This window comes from Pristis pectinata, chromosome 7, assembly GCF_009764475.1.
Source record: "Pristis pectinata isolate sPriPec2 chromosome 7, sPriPec2.1.pri, whole genome shotgun sequence".
Classification (NCBI taxonomy): domain Eukaryota; kingdom Metazoa; phylum Chordata; class Chondrichthyes; order Rhinopristiformes; family Pristidae; genus Pristis; species Pristis pectinata.
In genome coordinates this window covers 6,954,718-6,979,938 of record NC_067411.1, presented here as the reverse complement: position 1 = coordinate 6,979,938, position 25,221 = coordinate 6,954,718, and the positions used below count along the sequence as shown (strand labels likewise).

At 43.0% G+C, this 25,221-nt stretch overlaps 1 protein-coding gene across 7 annotated transcripts in view; it reads right to left on the bottom strand.

Annotated features, from left to right (window-relative positions):
* Positions 1–25,221, bottom strand: part of htt (huntingtin) — a 184,871-nt gene that overhangs the window by 37,944 nt on the left and 121,706 nt on the right. For all 7 annotated transcript variants that reach the window (XM_052019338.1, XM_052019340.1, XM_052019339.1 and 4 more), the window contains 16 exons: positions 24,560–24,798; positions 21,986–22,128; positions 20,422–20,629; positions 19,225–19,363; positions 17,437–17,616; positions 16,054–16,230; positions 13,476–13,552; positions 13,015–13,153; positions 10,757–10,879; positions 9,906–10,119; positions 9,059–9,204; positions 5,769–5,946; positions 4,844–4,948; positions 2,675–2,862; positions 731–857; positions 373–476 (listed from right to left, as the gene is read on the bottom strand). In XM_052019338.1, coding sequence (XP_051875298.1) covers positions 373–476; positions 731–857; positions 2,675–2,862; positions 4,844–4,948; positions 5,769–5,946; positions 9,059–9,204; positions 9,906–10,119; positions 10,757–10,879; positions 13,015–13,153; positions 13,476–13,552; positions 16,054–16,230; positions 17,437–17,616; positions 19,225–19,363; positions 20,422–20,629; positions 21,986–22,128; positions 24,560–24,798 — 2,487 coding nt within the window. The remainder of the gene's footprint in view (positions 1–372; positions 477–730; positions 858–2,674; positions 2,863–4,843; positions 4,949–5,768; positions 5,947–9,058; positions 9,205–9,905; positions 10,120–10,756; positions 10,880–13,014; positions 13,154–13,475; positions 13,553–16,053; positions 16,231–17,436; positions 17,617–19,224; positions 19,364–20,421; positions 20,630–21,985; positions 22,129–24,559; positions 24,799–25,221) is intronic.

Sequence of the window (25,221 nt, the reverse complement as noted above, 5' to 3'; positions counted from 1 at the left end):
ACTGGCAGAAGGGAGCTGAAGCCTGGGAGAAATCAGCCATGATCATATTGAATGGCAAGGCAGCTTTGAGGGCCAGATACTCTACTGCTCCCATTTTCTTGTGCTTAGTCACAGAGTCACATAAACAGACCCTTCAGCAGAAACTCATTCATGCGACCAAGATGTCTATCCGAGCTGGTCGCACTTGCCTGCGTTTGGTCCATATCCTTCTAAACCTTCTCCACCTATGTACTTGTCTCGATGTCTTTTAACAGCTTGATGGTCAGTATAGTCTTGGTGGGCCCAAAGGCCCGTTTACCATCCCATGTCTATGACTTTTATTTATTCAAAGCAATAATTCCCCAAATCTCTTTGCCCATTCCTCCACCGTACCTCTTGTGGGACCTCATCTTCCTGATCCATCACTAGAGGCTGAGTCACAAGCACACCAAGAAGGGTGGCCCAGGTTTCTTCAAACTGAGTGCGGCTAGTCCACCCTGAAACAGAAAGATCCAACGACAAGGGTTTTTTTTAAACTCTAAGACAGTGTACATTTACTTTGGATCAATGTTTATATAACATTAAATACGAGGGGACCAAAGAGTCTAAGGGGGGACCAAAAACATGAAATCCATAACAGTATGGTGCACGTGGAAATTACTTCCTTAAACAATTTCTCTGAAGTTACAAACCAAACCGTAGCCAGTAAAATGCTGTCTGCTTCTTTCCCCAATCAGTCATTGCCACTTACCAAGAACATTTATTCTGTAGATGAACTCCTTAAAGACTTCTTTCTCCTGAAGGAACTCCACTGGAATTTCAGGAAGAGTTGTACCAAATTCACCCCCGGATTGAGGTGACCACCCCAATTTCCAAACCTGAGGAAAGTTGAGTGCAAGGCAATGTTGAGAGAACATTCTTTGTTTATGCTGCAGTTTGTGACATGCAATTTCACATTTGTTCAAGTGGCATCTAAACTTGATCTGGAATAGATGTTCTTCTCGATGCATGAAATAATGCACCCTGCTGTTGAGATGTTATAGAGTTATGCGGCATGGAAACAGGCCCTTCAGCCGAAATGGTTCGTGCCAGCATTTAGCCTCCAAACCTTTCCAATCCATGTACCTGTCCAACTGTCTTTCAAAAGTTGTTATTGTGCCCGACTCAACCACTTCCTTTGGAAGCTCGTTCCACATACACACCACTGTGTGTAGGGGAGAAATCAAGTTGCCTCTCAAGTTCCTCTTGAATCTCTCCCCTTAAACCTATGCCCTCTAGTTCTTGATTCTCCAACACTGGGAAAAGGACTGGGTGCATTCACCCTATCTATGCCCCTCATGCTTTGACAGACCATTTTGTTTTGCACCTGTTGTTCTCTTTAACATTCACAGGGACTTAAAATCGGTAGATACGAGAGCACCAAGGGGCTTCAACTTTGATTAATTTGGCATCAGCAATCTAATAGAATGAGAACCAGAAACAATGGATGATGTCCACTGCACAGGACACTATGGGTTTAAACCAAAATAACAGACAGGACCCAAGGTGGCATTAACTCAAGGAGAAGGGAAGACCAATGTTAGAGTACAAGTCTCACACAGGGCGAGGAAACACATGTAGAAAGGAAGGTTAGAAAGTTTTTTTTAAAAACATCACAACACATGTGACAAGGCTATATGAAATAATGCAGCAGGGTACTTATAGCAGGCAGATTCTAGAGGCTGTGGAATGAATAAATTGAAGACGTTTATAACAGAAGTCAGGAGGAAATTCTTGGCAGAGAATTGTCAGAATGTGTGATTCATTTCAAAGTTTAGTAGGTGAAACAATAATAACGTGCTTCATTAGACTGGACAAGTGAACGGAGAATGATGGAAACAAGATAAAAGTAATAAATGGGATTAGGGTTATTTACTCACGTTAAGGCACTGGGTAATTTATTTGATTGTCTTTAAACCAATTTAAGGGCAATCAGAAAGGTTCTTCATAACATGGACCTTGAGAAAACTTAATTTGGAAAACTAATTAAAATGGAGATTGGTGTTCTATTGAAAGACTAATCCCAAATGCAAATGCTAAACAAGATGGATTAATGCTTTGACTACAAATTCCACATTCTGATGAAGAATCCACACCCAAACCGTAAACCCATTTTTCTCTTTTACAATCTTGGCAGGACCTGCTCTGAGTTTCCACAATCTTCTGTCTTCCTCTCCAGCACTTGTGGCCTTTTTTAGTCCCCTCGTCTTCCCACAACTCTGCTGTCAGGAATTAAATACATTTACCTGGAGCAGAAACTAAGGATGGAGCAGAAATTAAAGGGTGGGGCAGGATATTTAAATTGAAATTTTCTAGGGGTTCTTGATGCAAAATTAAATGCAACAGGTTTATAATTAAGTGCAGGAGGAAATTTGTGCTGGAGATTTGAGAGAATATAAATTTCACCTACAGGACGAGTGGAACTACAGAAATAATTATCTTTATATTAATTAACCATTGCACCATTATTGTAGAACATAGCTCCGTAACTACATAATTCAGAAACAAAATGATTGCCATCTAAACATGAAGCCCTACTGGTTTGCAAATTGCTTTTCAGTTTATATAAATAGTGCATAATGTTTCTGGTCAATCAGATTTAAGACAGTTTTGGTGAAAACATAAACTCGAGTAGAACAAAGTTACACACACTCACCAGTGGAGGAGCTCGAGTGTAACTATTGACTAGAGGCAGCCTGGCTAGACTAATACCAATATTCCGGAGCGTTGGGTTCAGAAATGCTGGGATTCGATTGTTGCTGGCATGTCCAAAGCATAACACTGTCTGGAGAGACTCCACCATCTCAGTCATCACATTGCAGGCCTTTGTAATGCACCTGGATCCTAAAATGGAAGGGCTAGTCCTTTATAATGTCAGCAGTGATTACAAGATACTACAGTATAATATGAAGAAAACACAGTTGAAAAAGTAAACCAAATGTGAGACAGTCAGGTATGTTTGTGTTGAGTTATCAAACTTCAGGAACATTTCAAACTACATCAAAGAGTTCACTACAGACCACATTATACTCGTCTTCGATTGCGTCTTTGTTTTTTTTTGCACTAAGGTATTGCTTTTGCACACTTTTACCCCCCCACTGTTTAGTATAATTTTATGTCTAATTTATATTCTGTGTGTACAGTAGTGTAGCGGTTAGCATAACACTATTACAGCGCCAGCGACCCAGGTTCAATTCCCGCCACTGTCTGTAAGGAATTTGTACATTGTCCACATGTCTGCATGGGTTTCCTCCGGGTGCTCTGGTTTCCTCCCACATTCCAAAGACGTATGGGTTAGGAAGTTGTGGGCATGCTTTGTTGGCGCCAGAAGTGTGGCGACACTTGCGGGCTGCCCCCAGGACACCCCACGCAAAAGATGCATTTCACTGTGTTTCAATGTACATGTGACTTATCAGCACCTTAGTGCCTGTGATGCTACTGCAAACAAGTTTTTCATAGTACCTGTACCTCACTGTACTTGGGCACATGACGATAAACTCAACTTGAATTTGTACATACATCAGCTTAAGATATAGGTTTGTCAGTTGTTTCTGAAGCATTGGTTTTAAATAATCCTTTATACTAAAATGTATATAACCGCTGATTCCTTAAGGGACAGGATCTGGTTCTTGGCATTCTAGCCTCAATGGAAGGTCAGAGATCACGCTATGCCCAAGACTTGAACAAAACCCAAGACTGAACCTCAGCGTAATGCTGGAATGATGCAGTCAGACATGCCCACTTTTGGATAAGGCATTAAACCAAGTCTTCATTTGTCTGTTCAGTCAGAAACAAAAAGGCCCCGTGGCACTTTCCAAAGAGTTTGTCTGATGCAATGATCAATACTTCTCTCAATTATCATGAAAACAGCATGAAGACAGCATAATGCAACAGGATGGTGCCAAGGAGCTGAACCAATAACTTTGAGGAGAGACTCAAAATGTTGAAACAGGATACAGACCAATATCGTAGTAGGCTACAGACCAACTGTCGATAAATCAGATTGGTATAGATAGTTAGATACTTGATGTTGGTATAATGAGCTGGGCTGAAGGGCCTGTTCTGATGCTATGATTCTAGAAGTAAAAAGAGCTAGAAAGCACTTCAAAAATAATGAAGATTGACAGAATGAATGTGCAAAATGCACTTGCCTTGGAGGGTATGTCCATAAATGAGCAGTCATCATTAACAACCGCCAATTAAAATGACGTGAGGGGGTCAAAATTCTGTTAGAGAAGTGATGAAGCATTGGGTGCTTTTCCATCAGTATGGTTGAGGAAGAGACTGTGATGTTGCATAAGACGAGGGTAAAAGCAGGTGAAAGAGGAAGGCTATCAACTCCATCTCTATTTCCACTCTTCCCTCCTCCATCTGCCGATCACCTCTCCTCACCTGGATCCACTGCTTGCCATCCCTTCCCCTCACCTCTTTACACTGGTCATCTCCCCTTTTATCTTTCAGTCCAGATGAAGGGTCTCAACCCATAAAGCCGACTGCCCATTTCCCTCCACAGATGCTGCCTGACCTGCTGAGTTCCTCCAGCACTTTGTTGCTCCAGATTCCAGCATCCGCAGTCTCTTGCGGCTTGGGTAAAATATTTAAAGCAGTAGATGATACGACACCAAGGGGCAAAACAAATGTAATGGGCTGAATGTCCTCTCCCACTTTCATTTTATGAAGCACTTTGGCGGATGGAAATCTGTGGACCCGAGGACTGCAGGGGCAAGCTAAGCTTAGCTCCCTCATTCAAAACCAGGTGCTTACTGTGATAACTAAAGATTGTACATATCCCTCTATGGGAAGACATAGCTTGACATTCACTTACTCTCAGACACATTTGCACTCTCTTCATCTTCTGCTGCAGCCCTGTCAGTATTTGATTTTCTCCTCTCCTCATGAAGAAGATGATGCTCTCCTGGTTCCACAGCCACTGAAATAAATAGATTGCATCAATCACCAGCAGGAGAGACATGAGAGAGAGAGACCATAAGACAGTTACTATATTTTCCAAATTCTTCAGTAATTTAATTTACATTACACTACACTATTTTAACTTAAGCTCTCTGATGAATAGATTATCATCTCAGTTACTTTGCAAAAAGAGCAGATTCATGATTTACACAGCATAGAAACACTCAAAACTGTGTCGTGATGTGTATTTGAGATTTTCAAGAACATGCGAGTTCCCACTGCAAATAACGACACTCTTGGGGACCCTGTGTGAATTGTGACACACGCATGGGGATCTCCAACTAAACAGAAGACAGTAATAAACCTCCAGATTGACCATGTCATTGACAAATTCATTTCAATATGATGTGTGAAACTATGTATCTTGCAAAAACAAATCAAATCATGCTGCTTTAAAAAACAAGTGTCTAACTGAGCAGAATAGCAAGGAGGGCTAGCTTACACAAAAAGGAATAACATAAGTTAATAAAGGCTAAGCAGAGGTGTCTGTTGCCAGAGCAACACAGAATTGAAAAAACAGATTATATTAAACTTGTAAAGACAATTGACCAGAACTCTCTGGGAGTCCCAAGCACTGGTCTGGTCTCCACATTATAAATATTATAGAGGCACTGGAAGAGGAAAAAAAATCCCAAGCGAATGGAAGAACACACTTATTGGCAATGACAAATAAAATAACCAGTTTGGCTGTCTTTTCTCCAGAAGAGGTTTGAGAGATGATCTAATAAAGATACAAGGGTTTGGGAGGATAAATATGTGGTAAATAACAAAATCCTTACTTGCTTCAATGATGAACCGTATGCAGTTGATAACTGAGCAGGCTTGAGTTACGTAGGCAGCAGATGCCATCAAGTTCCAAATGGTGGGCTGTTGTAGGACTAAACAGCAGCAATCCAGAGCAGCTTGTAGATCTAGACTTAGAGGAATCTGGTCATGCAGCAAGTGCCAACACAGAGCCTGTATTCACAACACCAAAATCAGTGTTAAGGTCAATTACAGCAATCAGTACACAGATTTACATTGCCTGCATAGTTCACAGGCTATTCAGCCCAACTAGCCCATGCTGGCTCTTTCTTCAATTGTTCATAGGATGTGGACATTGCTTTCATTGTCCATAACTAACTGTCTTTGAATGGAGAAGACAGATGACAGTCACATTGGTGGGTCTGGAATCAAGTTCAAGTTAACCTTTATCGTCATTCACCCACATGCTGTAAAACACATGGCAGATCGAAATGTCGTTTCCCCCAGACTCTCACAACAGAGGACGTACATAGAAGAGGACAGACAATAAATGCAGACAGAAAAAAATTGTGCAAGCACAAATAGTGCAAAAAAAATAGTATATACAGGATACAAGATCAGTGCAAGGTTAGTGCAAAACCGAGTTGGACAAAGAAAATACAGAACTCAAGTGTTCTGCAGCAGCCAAAGTTCTTATGCGCCGTCGTGCAAACCAGGGCTTTTGACGTGGCATTTGTCTGAGACTGCCTCCAGGGTATTCAGGAGCCTGACAGCCTGGGGGACAAAACTGTTGTACAGTCTAGTAGTTCGGCCCGGATGCTCCAGAACCGCTTGCTGGACGGCAGTGGGACAAAGAGTCCAGACCAGGAAAAGATAGCAAATTTCCTCCCGTGGGATATTCATGAACCAGATAGGTGTTCCTGATAGCAAGTAGCTTCCTGGTTACCACTGAGGTTGGCTTTAACTCTAGAATTACTTGAATTTAAACTCCCCAGATGCAGTCAGTCTCTGGATCAATAGTCTGTGGGTGTTTGTCAAGAACTTTACCACAAATATATCAGGAGCAAGAGGGTATCCAGGAAAAGTGGGGACCAAAGGGGTAATCTATATGTGGAGCCAAACAATGTGGCAAGGTCCTAAATGAATACTTCTCAACTGGAGAACAACACTTGTATCCTGCCTGGGTAGTCTAGGACCCAATGGCATGATTATTGAGTTTTCCAGTTTTAACTAACCGTCCTCTTCTCCCACCCTCCCACCACCACCACCCCCCCATTTGGTTCCATCTGCCCTTCACCTCTCCCCTAATGGTTCCCATTCTCACCTCCTTCACTTAGCTGAATCCAGCTCTGGGAGCCCTTTGTGTTCCTGCTCATCTCCCTCCAGCAGCCGTCTCCTATCTTCAGCACTCCCCTCCCTCCAGCTTGCTCCATCCTTTGTTTTTTCTCCTTTCTCCCCCTCTCTGCCTGCCTCCATCTATCATTCACCTGCCACCACCCCCGCCCACCTCTCCTCCCTGGCACAGCCTCCATGTCATTTTACACTCCTCCTCAGTCCACCAATCGCCTCGGGATCCTTTCTTGCCACTCCCCTTCCCGTCTCTATACTGGCCATCTCTCCTCTCAGTCCTAATGCAGGGCTTTGACCATGAACGTCAACAATTCCTTTCCTCCCACAGATGCTGCTCGACCCGCTGAGTTCTTCCAACAGATTGTTTGTTGCTCTGGATCCAAAATTACCTTGGTGATAGGAAGCAGAGGGTATAATGGGAAGATGCATTTCTAGTTGGAAGTCCGAGACTAGTGGTGTACTACAGGGATCAATGCCGGGACCCTCGTTGTTTGAGATGTATATTAGTGACCTGGATGTGAATGTAGGAGGTACAATTTGAAGTCTGTAGATGATAGGAAAATTGGTAGTGTTGTAGATAGCGAAAAAAGTTGCCCAAGGCTGCAGCAGGATTTCAATCAGATGGTAGTGTTGGCAGATGAAATTTAATCTTGAGGTGATGATTTTGGGAAGTCAAATAAGGGTACACATACACAGTTAAAGGTAGGGCACTAAGAATGTTGATGAACAGAGGGACCTTGGGGTTTAAGTCCACAGTTCCCTTAAAGTGACAACACAAGTAGATAGGGCAGTGAAGGCAGCATGTGGTACTCTTGCCTTCTTAGGTCAGGTAAAGAATATAAAAATTGGGATGTTATGCCTCAAATTTACAGAACACTTTTTTTTAGACCACACCTGGAGCACTGTGTGCAGTTCTGGTCACCACACTATCAGAATGATGTGGTTGCAATGGAGACAGTGCAGAGGAGATTCACCGGGACATTGCCTGGATTAGAGGACTTTAGTTATGGGGAAAGGTTGGATAGGCTGGGCTAGTTTTCTCTGGAGCAAAGGAGCCTTAGGGGGTGATCTGATAGAGATGTGTAACATTATAAAAGAGGCATAGATAGAGTAGACAGTCAAAATCTTTTCTCCCCCATGGTACGAGTATCAAAACCAAGAGGGCGTAGGTTTAAGAGAGAAAGGAGTTTTAAAGGGGATTTGAAGGGGTAGTTTTTTTTAAATATATAAACACAATGGTTGATATCTGGAACTTGCTGCCAGAGGTGGTGTCGGAGTCAGACACCAGCACCACGTTTATTAGACAGGCACAAATCAGCAAGGCATAAAAGGAGCAAAAAAAAGCGAGCTGCTGGGGGAACTCAGGGGGTCAGGCAGCATCTGTGGAGGCATAGAAAGATATGGGTCGAGTCCAGGCAAATGGGCAAGATCGACATGCACGTGGTGGGCTGAAGGGCCTGTTTCTGTGCTGTGCAATGATACAATGCCATCACATCCTTTTAAGCTCCACACCAAGCCTCCTGCCATCTAACTCTCAAAGCAACCCTTGCTTGTGACTTTGGGACTATGCAGGAGATCAGACCGAATCTGAAGACATTGGGATGACCTGCCTTTTCTCTCTCCTGATGCTGCTTTATTTTCTCTCCAACAGAGTCCTAACAACAGAGGGCCCAGAAATATTGGAGACCCCCTGTAGACCTAAAATAAAACAAAAATGAGGAAAGGAAACTTAAATGTACATTTGCGTTTTGTCAGTTCAAGATTTTGCAATCGACTTGATAAGTCAAGGTCACAAAGACATTTGTCTTGATACAGGAGAATGAGGGGGCATATGGCTCGCAATTTTTTTTAAATTGCAGATGTGTAACACTCATACTGAAAAAAAAGCAAAGGTTTAATTTTACATAGAAGAGCAATGAACTCCATTTTGGATTGAACCAACAAGTCTTTTGGCTGCCACTTTACGAAGTCATACCTCTAAAGACAAGACCATGAAACTGGCAATGTCAGCCTCCTTGTCAGCAGGAATCTGCAGAGATGGTGGTAGCTTGGGAAGGGACAGAAGATACTGGGCTAATGCATTACACAGGCTAATGACAGAATGATAGAACAGCACATCGCCTGCAAAACAAAGCATATTTAATAAATGTACAAGGCTGGAACTTAGCCATTCCAACAAAACAATTAATGGTCCATCTGCAGTAAATGATCTTCCATAATGATAGTCGGACCAAAGAACAAACAGAACATTGTGTCACTCTACTCATTTCCCTCTCATCTCCCAGTCTATAATTTATTATGTGATGCTCTCACTGCTTATTTACAATTCCCACCCTACACCCATTACCCTCTAAGCCTTGAATATACTTAAAGACTCTGCAGCCACATCCCTTGGGTACAGAATTCCAAAGATTTACAACCCTCAAGAAATTCCTCCTCATCTTGGTCAGCCAGCCCCTCATCTGAAGGCTATGATCATGGGTTCAAGACAACTTCAACGACAGGAAAGATCTTCACATCTATGCTGTCATCCTTCGCCCTCATGAATTACAGAAATTTTAACTGGGCACATCTCATTCTGCTGAACCGCAGAGAACACAGACCCAACTTTTGCTCGCAAGGCAATCCCTTCTTCACTAGAATTCTGGTGGCTAGAAATCTGTCTTGCCATCTCACAACTGTGACTACACTTCAAAAAGACAATAAAGTGTTTTGGAACATCCCATGGTCAAGGATAAAAATTCATAATTTCTTTTAATGCCTTTACTCTGTTCTCTGCATAGCTCCTTTATTGCTGATGCTTGTTCAGGCAGGGCTCTTACCATAAAGCTCACCAATCTTATTCCAATAGGAGGAACTGGGCAAAGGACACTGGCTTTGGAACACTTGATGGTTGCTGGGAAGATGCTGGACGTGGAATGCCACACGATCCAAGGTAACTTTCCGAGCAGTTTCGAACAGCACACTTGCCTGGTCTGCACAGATTCCTTGCAAGCCCAATGCCAAACAAGGTGTCAGAAGGTTCAAGTTGAAATCCTGGAAGAGTACGGGTAACAGCATAATGTTTAACCATAGTATCACAGAGACAACAGTAGTTATCCACTGCTGCCATTTATTTATTTTAAGCTAGCGCTTATAGAAATGGCATGAAGCATTAATTATATTTGATAACTGTAGAAAGAATATTTATACCCATTTGTCTGCAAACAAAATATGCAGTATGCTTCTACAGATGGAAACTGAGGCTGAAGTACAGCAGCCCCGAGTGTCCAATAACCTATGGAAAATTGCAATGCACAGAGCACCTCTTCCTTGCCACAAGTTGCTGGATGTTTTACACATTAATAACCATTAAATACATTTGGCCAGAAAACCTGGCCGATAATTCCTGAGAGTGACTGCAATAAATGAGGGGCCATTTACAGACGCTGCCAGTCTCCTACGACAAGGCACTCATGAAAGCTTTTGGGGACTCCTCCCAGATCACCATCCTTTGGCTCATGGTCCAATTCTTCTCTCCCTCTTGACAGGTATCTCTGCATTTTATTTGCTACAATTAGTGGCACCATCTAAATTATCAGCTGCATTCAACCAGGATATAATTTCCATGGTGAATGGGTGTAGAGGAATGAACAAGGGATACTATTTGTATGCAGCCTCAAATGACCATTACCTTAGTTGTCATGACAGAGTGGAGGTCATCTTCAGGAAGTTTATCAAGTAATTCGGTACACTCCATCAGAGCTGCATTTGAGTGGTTGCAGCATTGGAATTTGATAAGTGATACGTACCAGTCCTATAACACAAGACAGCATAGAGCGTATTTAATACAACACCACTTCAGAGACCGTTCCAACTATTCCATTTCTCCCAGTTTATCATCCTTGATCATTAACTGAGAGTTAACTGTAATACTGGAAAGTTTAAGCCAACAACACCGTACAAAAGAGGCTCAAAAGGGACTTGATGGAAGCATATAAAATTCTGAAGTGCACAGACGGAGTAGATGGTTGGAAGCTCGAGGGCCAAGATTCAGGATAAATGAGCAAGAGGTTTAGAGGAGTTCCAAGAAGAAATTTTTACACCGGAGAGTGGCTGCAGTCTGGAACACACCAGCAGATGGACTGATGGAGACGAGTCCTCTCACAACATTTAAATAGTATCGTCAGGGTACAGAAAGGTATGGACCAAAGGCAAGATTAGTACAAATGGGTATTTGATAGTTGGCACGATGTGGTGGGCTGAAGGGCCCGTTTCTGTGAATGAGGGACTCTAAGGCTGATAATTGCTCCTTGAGATTACTTATCCTCCATTTCTTTCCCTCTCCCACAAAGGACACAAGACTGATGTGCCCCCCCCATTCACTACACTGTGAAGAAAACCTAATCTCTGTTCACAACAGAGTCACACAGCATAGAAACAGGCCCTTCGGCCCAACTCATCCATGCTGACTGTGTTGCCCAGTGAGCTAGTCCCATTTGCCCATGTTTGGCCCATAGCCCTCTAACGTACTATATCCATGTACTTATCTCGGTGGCTTTTAAACGTTGCTGATGTGCCCACCTCAACCACTATTTCTGGCAGCTCATTCCAAATACGCACCACCCTTTGTGTGAAGCTGCCGCCCCTGACATCCCTTTTAAATCTCTCGCCTCTGATCTTAAACCTATGGCCTCTTGCTTTTAGCACCATCTCTCTGGGGAAAAAAAGAGACTAGGTGCTTTCACCTTTTCTATGCCCCTCATGATCTATATACCTCTATCATGGGGCAGTACTCAAGGCAATTTTAAATCATAATACAGGTTTTGTAAAGCTTGCTACTCTGATACAATCAGTGATTTGCAGTTGTAAACAGATCTGTGGTCAAGTTGAAATGGATGCTAGTTATTACCCACATTGTACTTCATGAGAGCAAAAGGCTTATTGATGACACAGGAAACTTCTCAGAATACTGTGTGTATCAGTTCTTCTTTTAGTCAGTGTAGGAATCTTAAATGCAGCACAAATCCTTTAAACTGGACATTAGAAATATTAGCAAATAAATTCTAAAGGATTTTCAGGAAAAGGCTTAAACAGGAGAACAACAATATTTTCAGGTATTTAATGGGACATCTTAGTAGAGAAACAACAATATTTTTAGGTGCCTGAATGAAATTCTTGCCCAAAGGCAATTGGAACCAGCTGTTTATAGAGAAAGAAATCATTCAGCCAATAACTTACTTGGACAGAGGAATCCAAACTTCATTCCTGCAAAATTCTCTCCAGCTTTAAGCTTTCATATACCTCTGCTTCAAATATTTACCCATTTTGTCCTTCAAAGATGTATTTTTCCCTCAAGTTTTCCATAGAACAAAACTCTTCATGAAGTCTTTGAAATGGAGACACAGGAGTCTGCTGATGCTGGAATCTGGAGCAGCAAACAAGATGCTGGAGGAACTCAGCTGGTCAGGCAGCATCTGTGGAGGGGAATGGACAGTAGACGCTTTGGGTCTGGTTCAGATGAAGGGTCTCGACCTGAAGCGTCAACTGTCCATTTCCCTCCACAGATGCTGCCTGACCCGCTGAGTTCCTCCAGCATCTTGTGTGTTGAAGATATTTCTCCTAACTTATTTTTTCCTGTGAGGATCTTAAATTAATAATCCCCCTATCTCTGACCTTTCAACATTGGATCAAAGTCTAACACTACTAACCTCATGAAACCCTTCATTATATTTCTTCACCCTTAACTATCAAAACTGGCTCTATCAATTTGACTTTTTGGAAGTTAATATATTGAAGAGTTGCAGTCTCCTTTGAGTTCTTGAAACTCTCTCAATCTTAAATTGGAAGCCAGTCTATAACAGAAACCACCTCAGCTATTCCTGCCCAACATGGTACAAGACTTCAAGCAACCCAAGGGAAGAGGCAGTCACTTTGCCCAAGATATCTCACTTTGTCCACAGTGATGGATTCCATGGCAGACAGCTTCTCCCCGTCCAGCGGGTGAGAGGTCACATTTGGAGACGGACTCACTGTGTCTGCTGCAACAGTCGCCCGGAACCTGTCCAGCAGCGAATACAATCTTTGGTGTCTGAAAGAGCAGGGAAACAAATTATCAATCAAGCTGAAATAAGGCTTTACTATCAAGATCCAGGCTAAGGCCAGGCATCAGGTCAAATCGAATCAAGCACTAACACCGCCCCGCCCAAGCACAGCACTGATACCGCCCAGCAAGAACGCGGCAGAGCACCAACAGTGGCCAGCCCAGACAGAACAGTCCTAAGACAGACCTGCCACACAGTGAACACTCCAGAGTCCAGGCACTACAGTAACCTAATCATGAAGGTTTAATGCATTTCCACCCTTTCTTCCCATCACTGCCCCAACATAAATTGGTTAAACAGATGCGCTACCTTTGCGCAAGGCAAGTGGTCTGCAGATACCGCTGAATCCTTTCCAACTCTTCACGTGGTACTTGGGCCACACTATTCTGGAAAGAGACAAAAAGCATTCATAAGAAAACCGATACAGAAACAGGAAATGTTTGAGCTGCTTTTACGAGCCAAACTGTATCGTTAACCTCCATGTGGGATGAATGAATTGTTGTCCATGGGGATGGAGGTGGTATTTGACCTGACACTGTACTGGTGGAACGGTCTGCACCCTTCCTTTTCTCCCCCACTTCCCCAAGATCCAAGACCGCTGCAACCTAATTAACTTTGGCTAATTTTGTGCTTCCGCTTTTAAGAGTCACATTAGGTGCATCTTGTAAATTAATTTGAGATTCTTCTCATTGTGCCTCCAAATCCTGATGCTAATCTGAGATCCTGTCACTATGGCTGGCTTTAAAATGAAAGGTAATACAGACCATCCCCAAGCAATGAAGAGGTTCTGTTTTCACAGATGCCCATAAGTCAATTTTGTTCGTAATTCAGAAAATACACAAAAATCACTCGATATGGTAACCATAGCTCTACAGTACTGTAATGAATGGCATCAGAAACACAAGGCTGATAAGAAGGAACAATTACTGAAAGTGAAGAGAGGGAGGAAACTAGTTCTGCTGTTCACAGGAATTAAGGCATGGAAATATGTTGGACTTTTGAATTTAATAATATCATCTGTATGTGCAGGTGTCCATAACTCAGGTGTTCTTAACCCAGGGGTGGCCTGCACTGATACCTTGGAGGAGCGATATCAAAAGGTTAAAAGATCCACCTTCATCCAAACTGACCTCATTAATTCATGACCAAGCCTAACTAATGTATCGACAGACCTTTCAACAGCACACCAAGAACTGCTGTGGAATTAAGAGGGTTTTGATAGTTTTAATACTTTAATTTTTCTCACTTCAGCATTTTTCGTAAATGGGGGATAAATATAAGTCTAGAAAACTCAGTAAAAGATTCAGAAATCCTGTGACTATGTATTTGGTAAATTTTACCATTTAACCTTCCCACAACAGAACTTTGCAGGCTAGTTTAGTCACAGGGGTCAGCTCTTAATTTTCCATCCTTTAAATGATGAAAAACAATGCAAGCTGGGAATAGGAGTGAATATTCAGGGACTCCCCCCATCTCACACTGCTGTTAGCGATAAATTTAAGGTCAACCATTCTTACTGAATAATGAGAAATAGGCATCGTTAGTGTTTCCTTCATCCACTCAAGACCACTGAACTTCAGTCCAGCCTGGCTCCATCAAAAACTCTCGCATGTGCTGAGTACCCGAGCCTCTGTTCTGAAGCTCTGAACAGCCTCCTGTCATCTGCTCTCTGTAAAGTTTACCTCTTCCAAAGCTGCTACCCTTTCCAACTCCCATTAGCCACAAGTTCATTTCCACAAGCGCTCCCTGACCAGCTGAGTCTTTCCAGCATTTTCTGTTCTTATTTCAGATCTCCAGCATCTGCCATTTATTTTTGATTCAGCCACAAGTTCATTGACCTGATTGGTGCCCAGTCCTGCAACAGCTCAGATACACATACTGATAAGAATCTGTATCACCTGTCTTAACGTCTCCTATGAAACGCCCTCAAAAGAAATTCAGCTTTGTCATCAACCACACAAGATGGAGAGTCAGGCAAAGCTACAGAACATAAAACAGTACAGCACAGGAACACCCTTCGGCCCATGATGTGCTGAACTAATTAAGCTAATGACACCTAATCCTTTCTGCCTGCATACGGTGCATACCCTGCATATGCATGTGCCTAAGAACCTCTTAAACGACCCTATCATATCTTCCTCCAGCACCAAAGCTAGCAGGGTATGCTATGCATCCGCCACTGTGTAAAAAAAAACCTGCCCAGCACAACTCCCCCACCTTAAAAGCATGCCCTCTAGTATTAGATATTTCAACCCTGGGGAAAAAATACTCGCTGTCTACTCTATGCCTCTCATAATTCGATGAACTTCTCAGGTCACCCCCTCAACCTCTGACACTTCAGAGAAAGCAACCCAAGTGTCCAACCTCTCCTCATAGAACATGCCCTGTAATCCAGGCAGCATCCTACTGAGCCTCTTCTGCACCCTCTCCAAAGCCTTCCTGTAATGGGGCAACCAGAATTGAACGCAATACTCCAGATGCAGCCTAACCGGAGTTTTACAAAGCTGCAATATAACTTGCTGACTCTTGAGCTCAATGCCTCGACTAATAAAGGCAAGCATGCCGTACACCTCCTTTACCGCGCTATCGACTTGTGTGGCCACTTTCAGGGAGCTATGGACAAGGACCCCAAGATCTGTCTGTACATGAATGTTGTTACAGTCCTGTCATTACCCGTGTACTTTCCCTTTACATTTGATCTCCCAAAGTGCAATACCTCACGCTTGCCCGGATTAAACTATGAGTGCCAGAAGAGCTAAGGAGAACTTCTGTTTACAATACGTAGGAGTTAATCAGTGGAAAGCATCTAGAAATTACACAACTACGTTGGTTGAAAGTTCAGGACTAAATGTATGAATCACAATTCAGATGAAATTTTTTTTTTTACCTGCAAACTTTCAGCCAAAAGCATCTCAACTCGCCGGCAGGCCAGTGTGTCCACCATCCGTGCCAGCACTCGGAAAGGAGTACTGATGAGCTTGTCAATGTACAGCATCAAGACTGCTCCTGACTGGCTGAGATGGATTCCCTCCAAGCACTGCAGTGTCTTCTTTAACATGGTTGGCTGGAATAGAGAGAGAGAGAGAGAGAAAGAAGGTCCTAATGCGGGCAAGACTGCCATGTATAGAGCTGCCCCATTCATTTAAATGGGGACACTGACCTCTATTGAAAAGTTAAGGGGGATTACTTTTACTTCACTGAATGCTTTAAGTTATTAACTTAATGTATTAAACATTTTAGTTAAATTCATTTTTTTTTAAAATAACATTTTAGATTTTAATCCTTTAGAACAGATTTTTTTTAAGAATATGTAATCATGTGACATTCAAAAGCAGTTCAACCTGATCTTTGACAGCAGCAGGCTCCCACTTCGACCCATGGGGTCACGCAACTTTAGTGCTGCAGGAATAATGTAGAGGGCAAGCTCACTCTCACTGTCAGTATCTCTCCCCACCAATGCTGCCTGACCTGCTGAACATTTGTTTTATTTCAGATTTCCAGCATTTCCAGTATTTTGCTCAAGTTTTCCACAGCATCAATCCAAGGATTAATCACAACACTCATAGCCAAGGCTGTTGATGTGGCAAGTACCTCCCTTGTTGGTTATTAGCATCAGCTGAAGTACAGCACATCCTTATATTCTTCTACATCAGACCAGTGACTATGCAAGTACTTCCATTAGTTATAAAGTGGTTTGGGACATCCCGAAGGTGTAAAAGGTGATGTACGAAAGTATTTGTTGCTTATGGTCTCTCTCCTCCAATCTGGGATGACATAGTGGAACAGCTAGTAGAACTGTATTACCTCCAGCAATCCAGGTTCAGTCTTGACCTCCGGTGCTGTGAGGAGTTTGCAGGTTCTCCCTGTGACTGCACAGGTTTCCTCCATGTGCTCCGGTTTCCTCCCACATCCCAGAGACGTGCAGGTTGGAGAGTTATTTACTGAGTGTAAATTTCCACAAGTGTGCAGGCGAGCGATAGAATCGGAGGGGAGTAATTGCCAATGGGGTGAATAAAAGTGGGATTAGTGTAGAAATGGTGGAGACAACAGCTGGCGTGGACTTGGCTGGCTGAAGAGCCCGTTTCTGTGCTGTATGACTCTGTGTTTTAAGTCCATCATAGTGCTGCAAACCCAAAGTGAATCAAGTTCAACTAGCCCATGACAAACTGAGAATCTAAATCAGTTCTTCCTTAGTCGGAACAGTTCCCCAAAAGGAATGGTTGAGTGATTGAGCTAACAGCAGGGTCATTGGATGGAAGATCCTACTTACTGTCGCAAGATTGTCACACCGAGACTGGATAGCTTGAATGAAAAGCCCACTGGCAGCAGAATTGCGATGAATAGCACTGATGAAGTCTTGTACCGGAGGTTCATGAGAAAGGTTGATGAGATCTTGAACGTGATTGACGATCAGCCAGGTCAAATGCTCCGAATCATGAAGATTTTGACACTGTGACAACAGAAGGCAGAAATCAGCGTCTTTACAGTTTAATAATTTACCATAAGTTAGTCCAATCTTTGGCTCATACTAAACACAATGATGCTGGAGGAACTCAGCAGGCCGGGCAGCATCCGTGGAGAAAAGCAGGTGGTCAACATTTCAGGTCAGGACCCTTCTTCAGGACTGAAGATAGGAAAAGGGGAAGCCCAATATCTGAGGGAAAAGCAGAGCAGTGATAGGTGGACAAAAGAGGGGAGGTGGGGTGGGCACAAAGTGGTGATGGTATCACTGCTCTGCTTTTCTCTACTATATATTGGGCTTCCCCTTTTCCTATCTTCAGTCCGGAAGAAGGGTCCTGACCTGAAACGTTGACCGCCTGCTTTTCTCCACTGATGCTGCCCGGCCTGCTGAGTTCCTCCAGCATCCTCGTGTTTTTCATTTTCAGCATCTGCAGTCCTTTGTTTCTCTTCTTTGGCTCATATTAATTTTCGTAATTTTTCCCCAAATGACTTGAACCACATCAATATATTCATCAGGATGTAATTGACTCAAAACGACTGGATTCCACTCCTGTTCCTACTAATTGTCCGCCTCATTATAGGAAGGATGTGGAGGCATTGGAAAGGGTGCAGAGGAGATTTACCAGGATGCTGCCTGGATTAGAGAGTATGGATTATGAGGAGAGACTAAAGGAGCTGGGGCTTTACTCATTGAAGAGGAGGATGAGGGGAGACATGATAGAGGTATACAAAATATTAAGAGGAATAGATAGAGTGGACAGCCAGCACCTTCTTTCCCAGGGCACCAATGCTCAATACAAGAAGGCATGGCTTTAAGGTAATGGGGGGGGGGGGGGGGGGGGGGGGGGGGAGGTGGAGTTCAAGGGAGATGTCAGAGGGAGGTTTTTCACCTAGAGAGTGGTTGGTGCATGGAATGCGCTGCCTGGGGTGGTGGTGGAGGCTGATACATTGGTCAAGTTCAAGAGATTGTTGGATAAGCATATGGAGGAATTTAAGATAGAGGGATATGTGGGAGGAAGGGGTTAGATAGTCTTAGGAGTGGTTTGAAGGTTGGCACAATATGGTGGGCCGAAGGCCCTGTACTGTTCTATGGTTCTATGATAATGGTTACAGAGAAAGGCTAAGGAACAAGGATTATAAGAGAGAAATCACAACTTAATAAAATGGTGCAAAATATACAAGGCATCAAACTATCCACATTTAAACTAGCCACAGGATGTAGAAGGTGACCAGAGAATTGTAAAAATGGGAGATTTATATCCCCAAAAACTGGCAGAGCAAGTCTAGCACATCCAATGGTCGCGTAAAATTGACATGAAAGGCTATGAAACGATAGAGTAATTCAATTAAAGGCCAATAGCTTATTCCTTCTCTTATAGTTTACTGGCTCAAAACACAGAAGACGACAGAAAAACCTAATGCTGGATTTTATGCAAACTAGATTAAAATTCTTTTCTTCTCTTTTGGAGTTCCACGTTTTATGTTATTAGAACGAGAACACAAAGAGGTGATCTGAATACTGCAAATGCAATGCCATTTTTGTTCTCTATGTTTGTTAATATTTCATTGCTGCACAAGAGATTTTAAATAACCTTACCACATAATCACAGAAAAGAATGAGAGCTCCTCTTCGAACAATTTCCCTATTGCACATGCCCAATTTGGAAACTGATTTGGAATCTCCGTTTTCAGATATCTGAGGACTCAGCAGCTTAGTGCTGGACAAGCTGTGTCTCCTGTGTGTGAGGGAAAAAGATGACAACAATGTCATTTTTCCTCAAAGCAGAAGTTCAGACTGTGAATATCAGAAACTTTTTTTTAAAAACATAACAAATCACATGGCAAGGAAACAAGAATTTGCAATTTTTCAAGAATGCCTGGGGCAGAACTACACAAGAAGAAACGGCAACATGAGCCGAAGATGCCACCTTGAATGGAGGTGATGCCACTCCTACAGCACTGCCTTGCCCACTCCAACTTGAAAGCCCACTAACCCTCGACGATAATTTGCATTTATATCATGCCTTCAACACCGCAAAACACCACAAATTATGGACTGAAAATGGCATGCCCAGTCACAGGAAATGTTGGGTCATGCAATTTCTCTACTGTGCCTCCTAGAAGATACAGGAGTTTGAAAGCCCCGATGACCAGATTCAAGAACACCTTCTCCCCTCAGCTATCAGACTTCTGAACCAATCACCTCTTTTCACATTCCTTCCCACTGGTGCTGCTAAATTCTCCAACCCTTAATTCTACCTCTTCCGTCACTACATTTCTTTTCGCACTACCTGTTTGCACAACTATACTTTACACCATTCTGCTGTTTTTGAGCTTGTCAGTGTATTTATTGTTACAATATCTACTCAGTCATACAACACAGAAAACAGGCCCTTCAGCCCAACTGGTCCATGCTGACCAAGACACCCATCTGCCAGTGTTTGGCCCATAAGCTATTTACTTTACGAGCTTCACGTGAGCAAGGAATTTGATTGCATCTGGTGTACACAACAATAAACTTATCTAATCACACATTTGGTAGTTTTCAAGAAACATTTAGAAGGAGACAAAGAAAGCTGAAGAAACTTAGGAAGGGAATTCCAAGGCTTAAAGTCTAGGCAGCTGAAAATCCAGGCGTTGCAACACCTGCAGGCAGCTTCTGTTGTATAATTCGCCCATTTTATTCCTACAGTACTCAGATTTTTCACGTCCAAGCAGAATTAAGTGCAGCAAACAGTTTTTGTACTTCACAATACGAATCAGGGAGAAGAAACCTGTAATCTTCTTTACTTACTTTGGTGTCTGATGCACCTCTGACCACCAGCTGTAATTTGTGTAGTTAACAAGCAGCAAAATCTGGCACCAAAGAAGCACTAGAGATGGATGAGTGGGAATGATGGTCTGAACCAAGTTGTTCAAGGTCTCCAGTGTGTAGAAGTTCCCATCACAGCCATTCCCCATGATCAACTTAGTGGCAGCTGCGGTGATTCTTCGAAACATTCCTGAAAGAAAGAAAAACCTTGAATTTATACTAAACCTTTCAACCTCTGGAGACACTTTACAGCTAAAATGAAGTACTTAAAGAAGTGAAGTCACTGCGGTAACGTTGGATATGCAACAGTCAGTTTGCACACACAAACAGCAACATGATCACGAGCAGCTAATAAGGCTCTTAGTGTGTTGAGAGATAACTTGTCAGGACACCAGAGAGATCCCCCTGCTTCTCTTCAAAATAGTGTCACAGAAGCTTGTAAATCCTCAAAGGAAAATAGGACTACAGTGTAATAATACATCTGAATGTTGGTACTACAGATGATGCACTTACGGGGCACTAAGAGGATAAGACATAACATGAATATTAGGGTTTTAGGGAATAATGAAGAACCCAAGGGATCTCAAGAGTCCATAGATACTTGAAGGTGGCAACATGGGTAGGCAATGAGGTTGGGAAGGTGTACGGGAAACTGGCCTTCATTAGTCGGGGCACTGAATACAGAAGTAGGGAGGTTATGCTCCAACTTTTAAAACATTGGTCAAACCTCAACTGGGGAACTGCGAACAGTTCTAGTCACCAAGGTATACAAAGGATGCGATAGCGCAGAGGAGGTTCGCCGGGATGTCGTTTGGGATGAAGCACTCGAGTTATGAGGAGAGACTGGAGTAGCTGAGTCTGTTCTCCGTGGAGTGGAGGTTGAAAGGGGACATGACTGAGGAATGTAAAATTATGAGGTGCATGGATAGAGTAGACTGCAGGAAAAAGGTAGATAAAACTAGAGGACATAGCTTTAGGATAATTGGGAAGAGATACAGAGGGGATACAAGGGGGGCCTTCTTTATGCAGAGAGTGACGAGTACCTGGAATGCACTGCCCATGATGTCATTTAAGTGCCTTGATGATCACTTGAATGGCTTGGACAGAGGGCTATGGACCAAGTGCTGGGCAATGAGGTTAATAGTGGAAAGCAGCCCACAGGTCAGTACAGATGAGTTGGGCTGGATAACTTATTTCTGTGCTGTACGATTTTATGATTCAATGAAGCACTCCCACAGTATTGGACTGGAATAGCAGCCTGCATTTATGCATTTGAGTCTCTTAAGCAGGGCCTGAATATTCAGAAGTCAGATTACAGCAGCATCTGCAATGCACCTTTCAAATGAGACATTAAAACCCAAGAGGAATGCAGTAATGCTGGTAAAAATTTAAACAGTCCAAATAGCTTTCTTGAGGTGCATGCTTCCTGATGATGGTCCAAGCATAAGCACAAGGCTAAGTACTTGTGGTTACTAAAACTGCAAATGCACGCTGACAATTTCACAAACGTTTGAACTCGTCCAGAAAGGACTGGCTCGAGTATTACCTGACTTGAAGATGTGTATTAGGCACATCAGCAAAGTGCCAACCTGCTGACAATAAAAGGAGTGCTGCTGCTCACTCATATCCACCTTCAGTTGTTTGTTCACAATATCCTCGAGGAGTATGCCCACCAGCTGCAGCAGGAACCTGAACAAAAAGACGCAACAATTGGTTTCCTGGTGTAAGATGTGCCCGGAGAAGAAAATATACTAACATTAAATTTAGGCTATCCAAAAAAGCATACGAGATTGTGGACTTTGTAAGTAGAGGAATGGAGTACCAAAGCAAGGGTACTAAACCTTCATAAATCACTAGTTAAACCTGAGCTAGATCCAAATTCTGTCCATTCCAGGCACCACACTTTAGAATATCAAAACCTACCAGAGATGTATTGGAATGGTACCAGGGACGAGGGACTGAAAGTTGGGATTGTTTTTCTTACAGCAGAGAACATTAAGGGTGGATTTAATTTAAACTAAAGTGCTTTGATCGAAAATGGTCCATTGACAGTAATCAGAGGTCAAAAATGGAAAATAATTGGCAAACAACCAAGTGAATAAATGGGAGGACTTTTTTTAAAATTATATGATCTGTGTTGCAAATAATCTAGGATTAAACTAGACAGCTTTTTCAGAGAACCAGTTGAAGCAAAACAAGGCAAAGGAGCCACTTCCTGTACAAGTCCTCCCTGGGTTACGAACACCCAACTTATGGATACCCCGTACATAAAAACGAGAATTTGGGAGATCAGAGAGATGGATTTACAGGCAGCTGCTGGCATCTTCTGCCAGGTGAGAATGGGGCATTTCCACGCGACTTCTCTCCCTATCCCTCCCTCTTCAAGCTGCCACAGTTGGGGGCTGGGTCAAGTGGAGCACGGCTGGGAGTGCTGAGTGGAGCACGGCTGGGTCAAGTGGAGCACGGCTGGGAGTGCTGAGTGGAGCACGGCTGGGAGTGCTGAGTGGAGCACGGCTGGGTCAAGTGGAGCACGGCTGGGTCAAGTGGAGCACGGCTGGGAGTGCTGAGTGGACTGCCTCATTGAGTCAGTGTTGCCAGCTGTTTCCGTGGTCCTCTCCCTATTACTGTTTTTGTTCATTTCCGACTTATGAACAGTTCAGGTTACAGGCGGTTCTCAAGAATGGAACCCTGTTGTAACCTGGGAACTGCGTGCACTGGTACTGACTTGGTACTGCATGGCTGTAGTAGCCATTCTGAATGTCAATTTACAAGGTGCATGCAGCAAGTTCATTGACTGCAGAGATTGTCACAGCTGAGGGCCTCATGCACAATGCAATACTCTGAAAATGTATTCACTAATGGGACAACCACATTACACAAAACAAGATCCCACCGGTACCACCAATTTATGGATTCATTTTTTTAAATAACGTAACATAGAATGAAGTTGAAAAACCGAGGGGACTCTCCGTGCTTTATTTAAAAAAAAGATAATAACATAAGAAATAGGAGCAGGAGTAGGCCACCTGGCCCATCGAGCCTGCTCTGCCATTCAATAAGATGATGGCTGATCTGGCCGTGGACTCAGATCGACCTACCTGCCTTTGCCCCATAACCCTTAATTCTCCTACTGTGCAAAAATCTGTCTTAAATATATTTAATGAGGTAGCCTCCACTGCTTCCCTGGGCAGAGAATTCCACAGATTCACTACTCTAGAAAAGCAGTTTCTCCTCATCTCCGTCCTAAATCTATTCCCCTGAATCTTGAGGCTATGTCCTCTAGTTCTAGTCTCACCTACCAGTGGAAACAGCCTCTATCTTATCTATCCATTTCATAATTTTATGTTTCTATAAGATCCCCTCTCATTCTTCTGAATTCCAGCGAGTATAGTCCCAGACAACTCAAGCTCTCCTCATAGGGTAAACCCCTCATCTCCGGAATCAACCTGGTGAACCTCCTCTGCACTGCCTCCAAAGCCAGTATATCTTTCCTCGAGTAAAGAGACCAGAACTGCACGTAGTACTCCAGGTGCGGCCTCACCAGTACCCTGTACAGTTGCAGCATAACCTCCCTGCTCTTAAATTCAATCCCTCTAGCAATGAAGGCCAACATTCCATTTGCCTTCTTGATAACCCGTTGCACCTGCAAACCAACTTCTTGCGATTCATGCACAAGCACTCCCAAGTCCCTCTGCACAACAACATGCTGCAATCTTTCACCATTTAAATAATAATCTGATCTTCTATTTTTCCTTCCAAAGTGGATGACCTCACATTTACCAACATTGTACTCCATCTGCCAGACCCTTGCCCACTCACTTAACCTATCTATATCTCTCTGCAGGCTTTCCGCCTCCTCTGCACAATTTGCTTTTCCACTCAATTTCATGTCATCAGCAAACTTAAACTTGGATGTTTAACACCAATTACATCCTTTTTTTTTTAAATAAACAAAGGTAAATGTGTCCCCAAATAAGTATCATCTCAAATAATGAGTCACTCCTTCAACAGTACATTACAATATCAGTCTAGACTTAAGTGTTGAATGTGCGACAGAAGTTATTTGACACTATTTGTCTACTTACCATACCTCTCAAAAAGAAAAATGCAGCACAAATACCTTGCAAACGTTTCTTCTGGCAGATGTTTGTTCTGTATCTCTTCGTCTTGCTCCTCTGTTGGTACAGTTTGATTCCCTGGGTCCCTCAACCCACTTATATTCTGGCAGGAAATCAAATATGGAGACAAGGACAGTTCTTGAACCCGCGACAGGACAATATCCTCAGTGGACTGAGAAATAAGAACCCGCAAGATAGCAAGGATGCCGGATATCCAAAGCTGAACAGTTCCGACTGACGCCTGCAAGGTAAAACAATTTCGGGTCTCACTCAATTTTTCTCTTTCTACTACAGAATCACTGATTACAAAAATAAAACTGAGTGGGGTGCTAAAAACAAGAGGGCATAGGTTTAAGATCAGAGGTGAGAGATTTAAAAAGGTACATCAGGGGCAGCTTCTTTACGCAAAGGGTGGTGCGTATTTGGAACGAGCTGCCAGAAATAGTGGTTGAAGCAGGAACATTAGCAATGTTTAAAAGCTGTCTAAATAAGTACACAGATAGGAGAGGTTTGGAGGGCTGTGGGCCAAACGCGGGCAGGTGGGACTAGCTCGTTGGGCAACACAGTCAGCGTGGAGGAGTTGGGCCGATGGCCCTGTTCCCATGCTGTATGACTCTATGAACAAAGTCCAAAAGCTGGAAAGATGTTGAAAATCTGAAGTAAA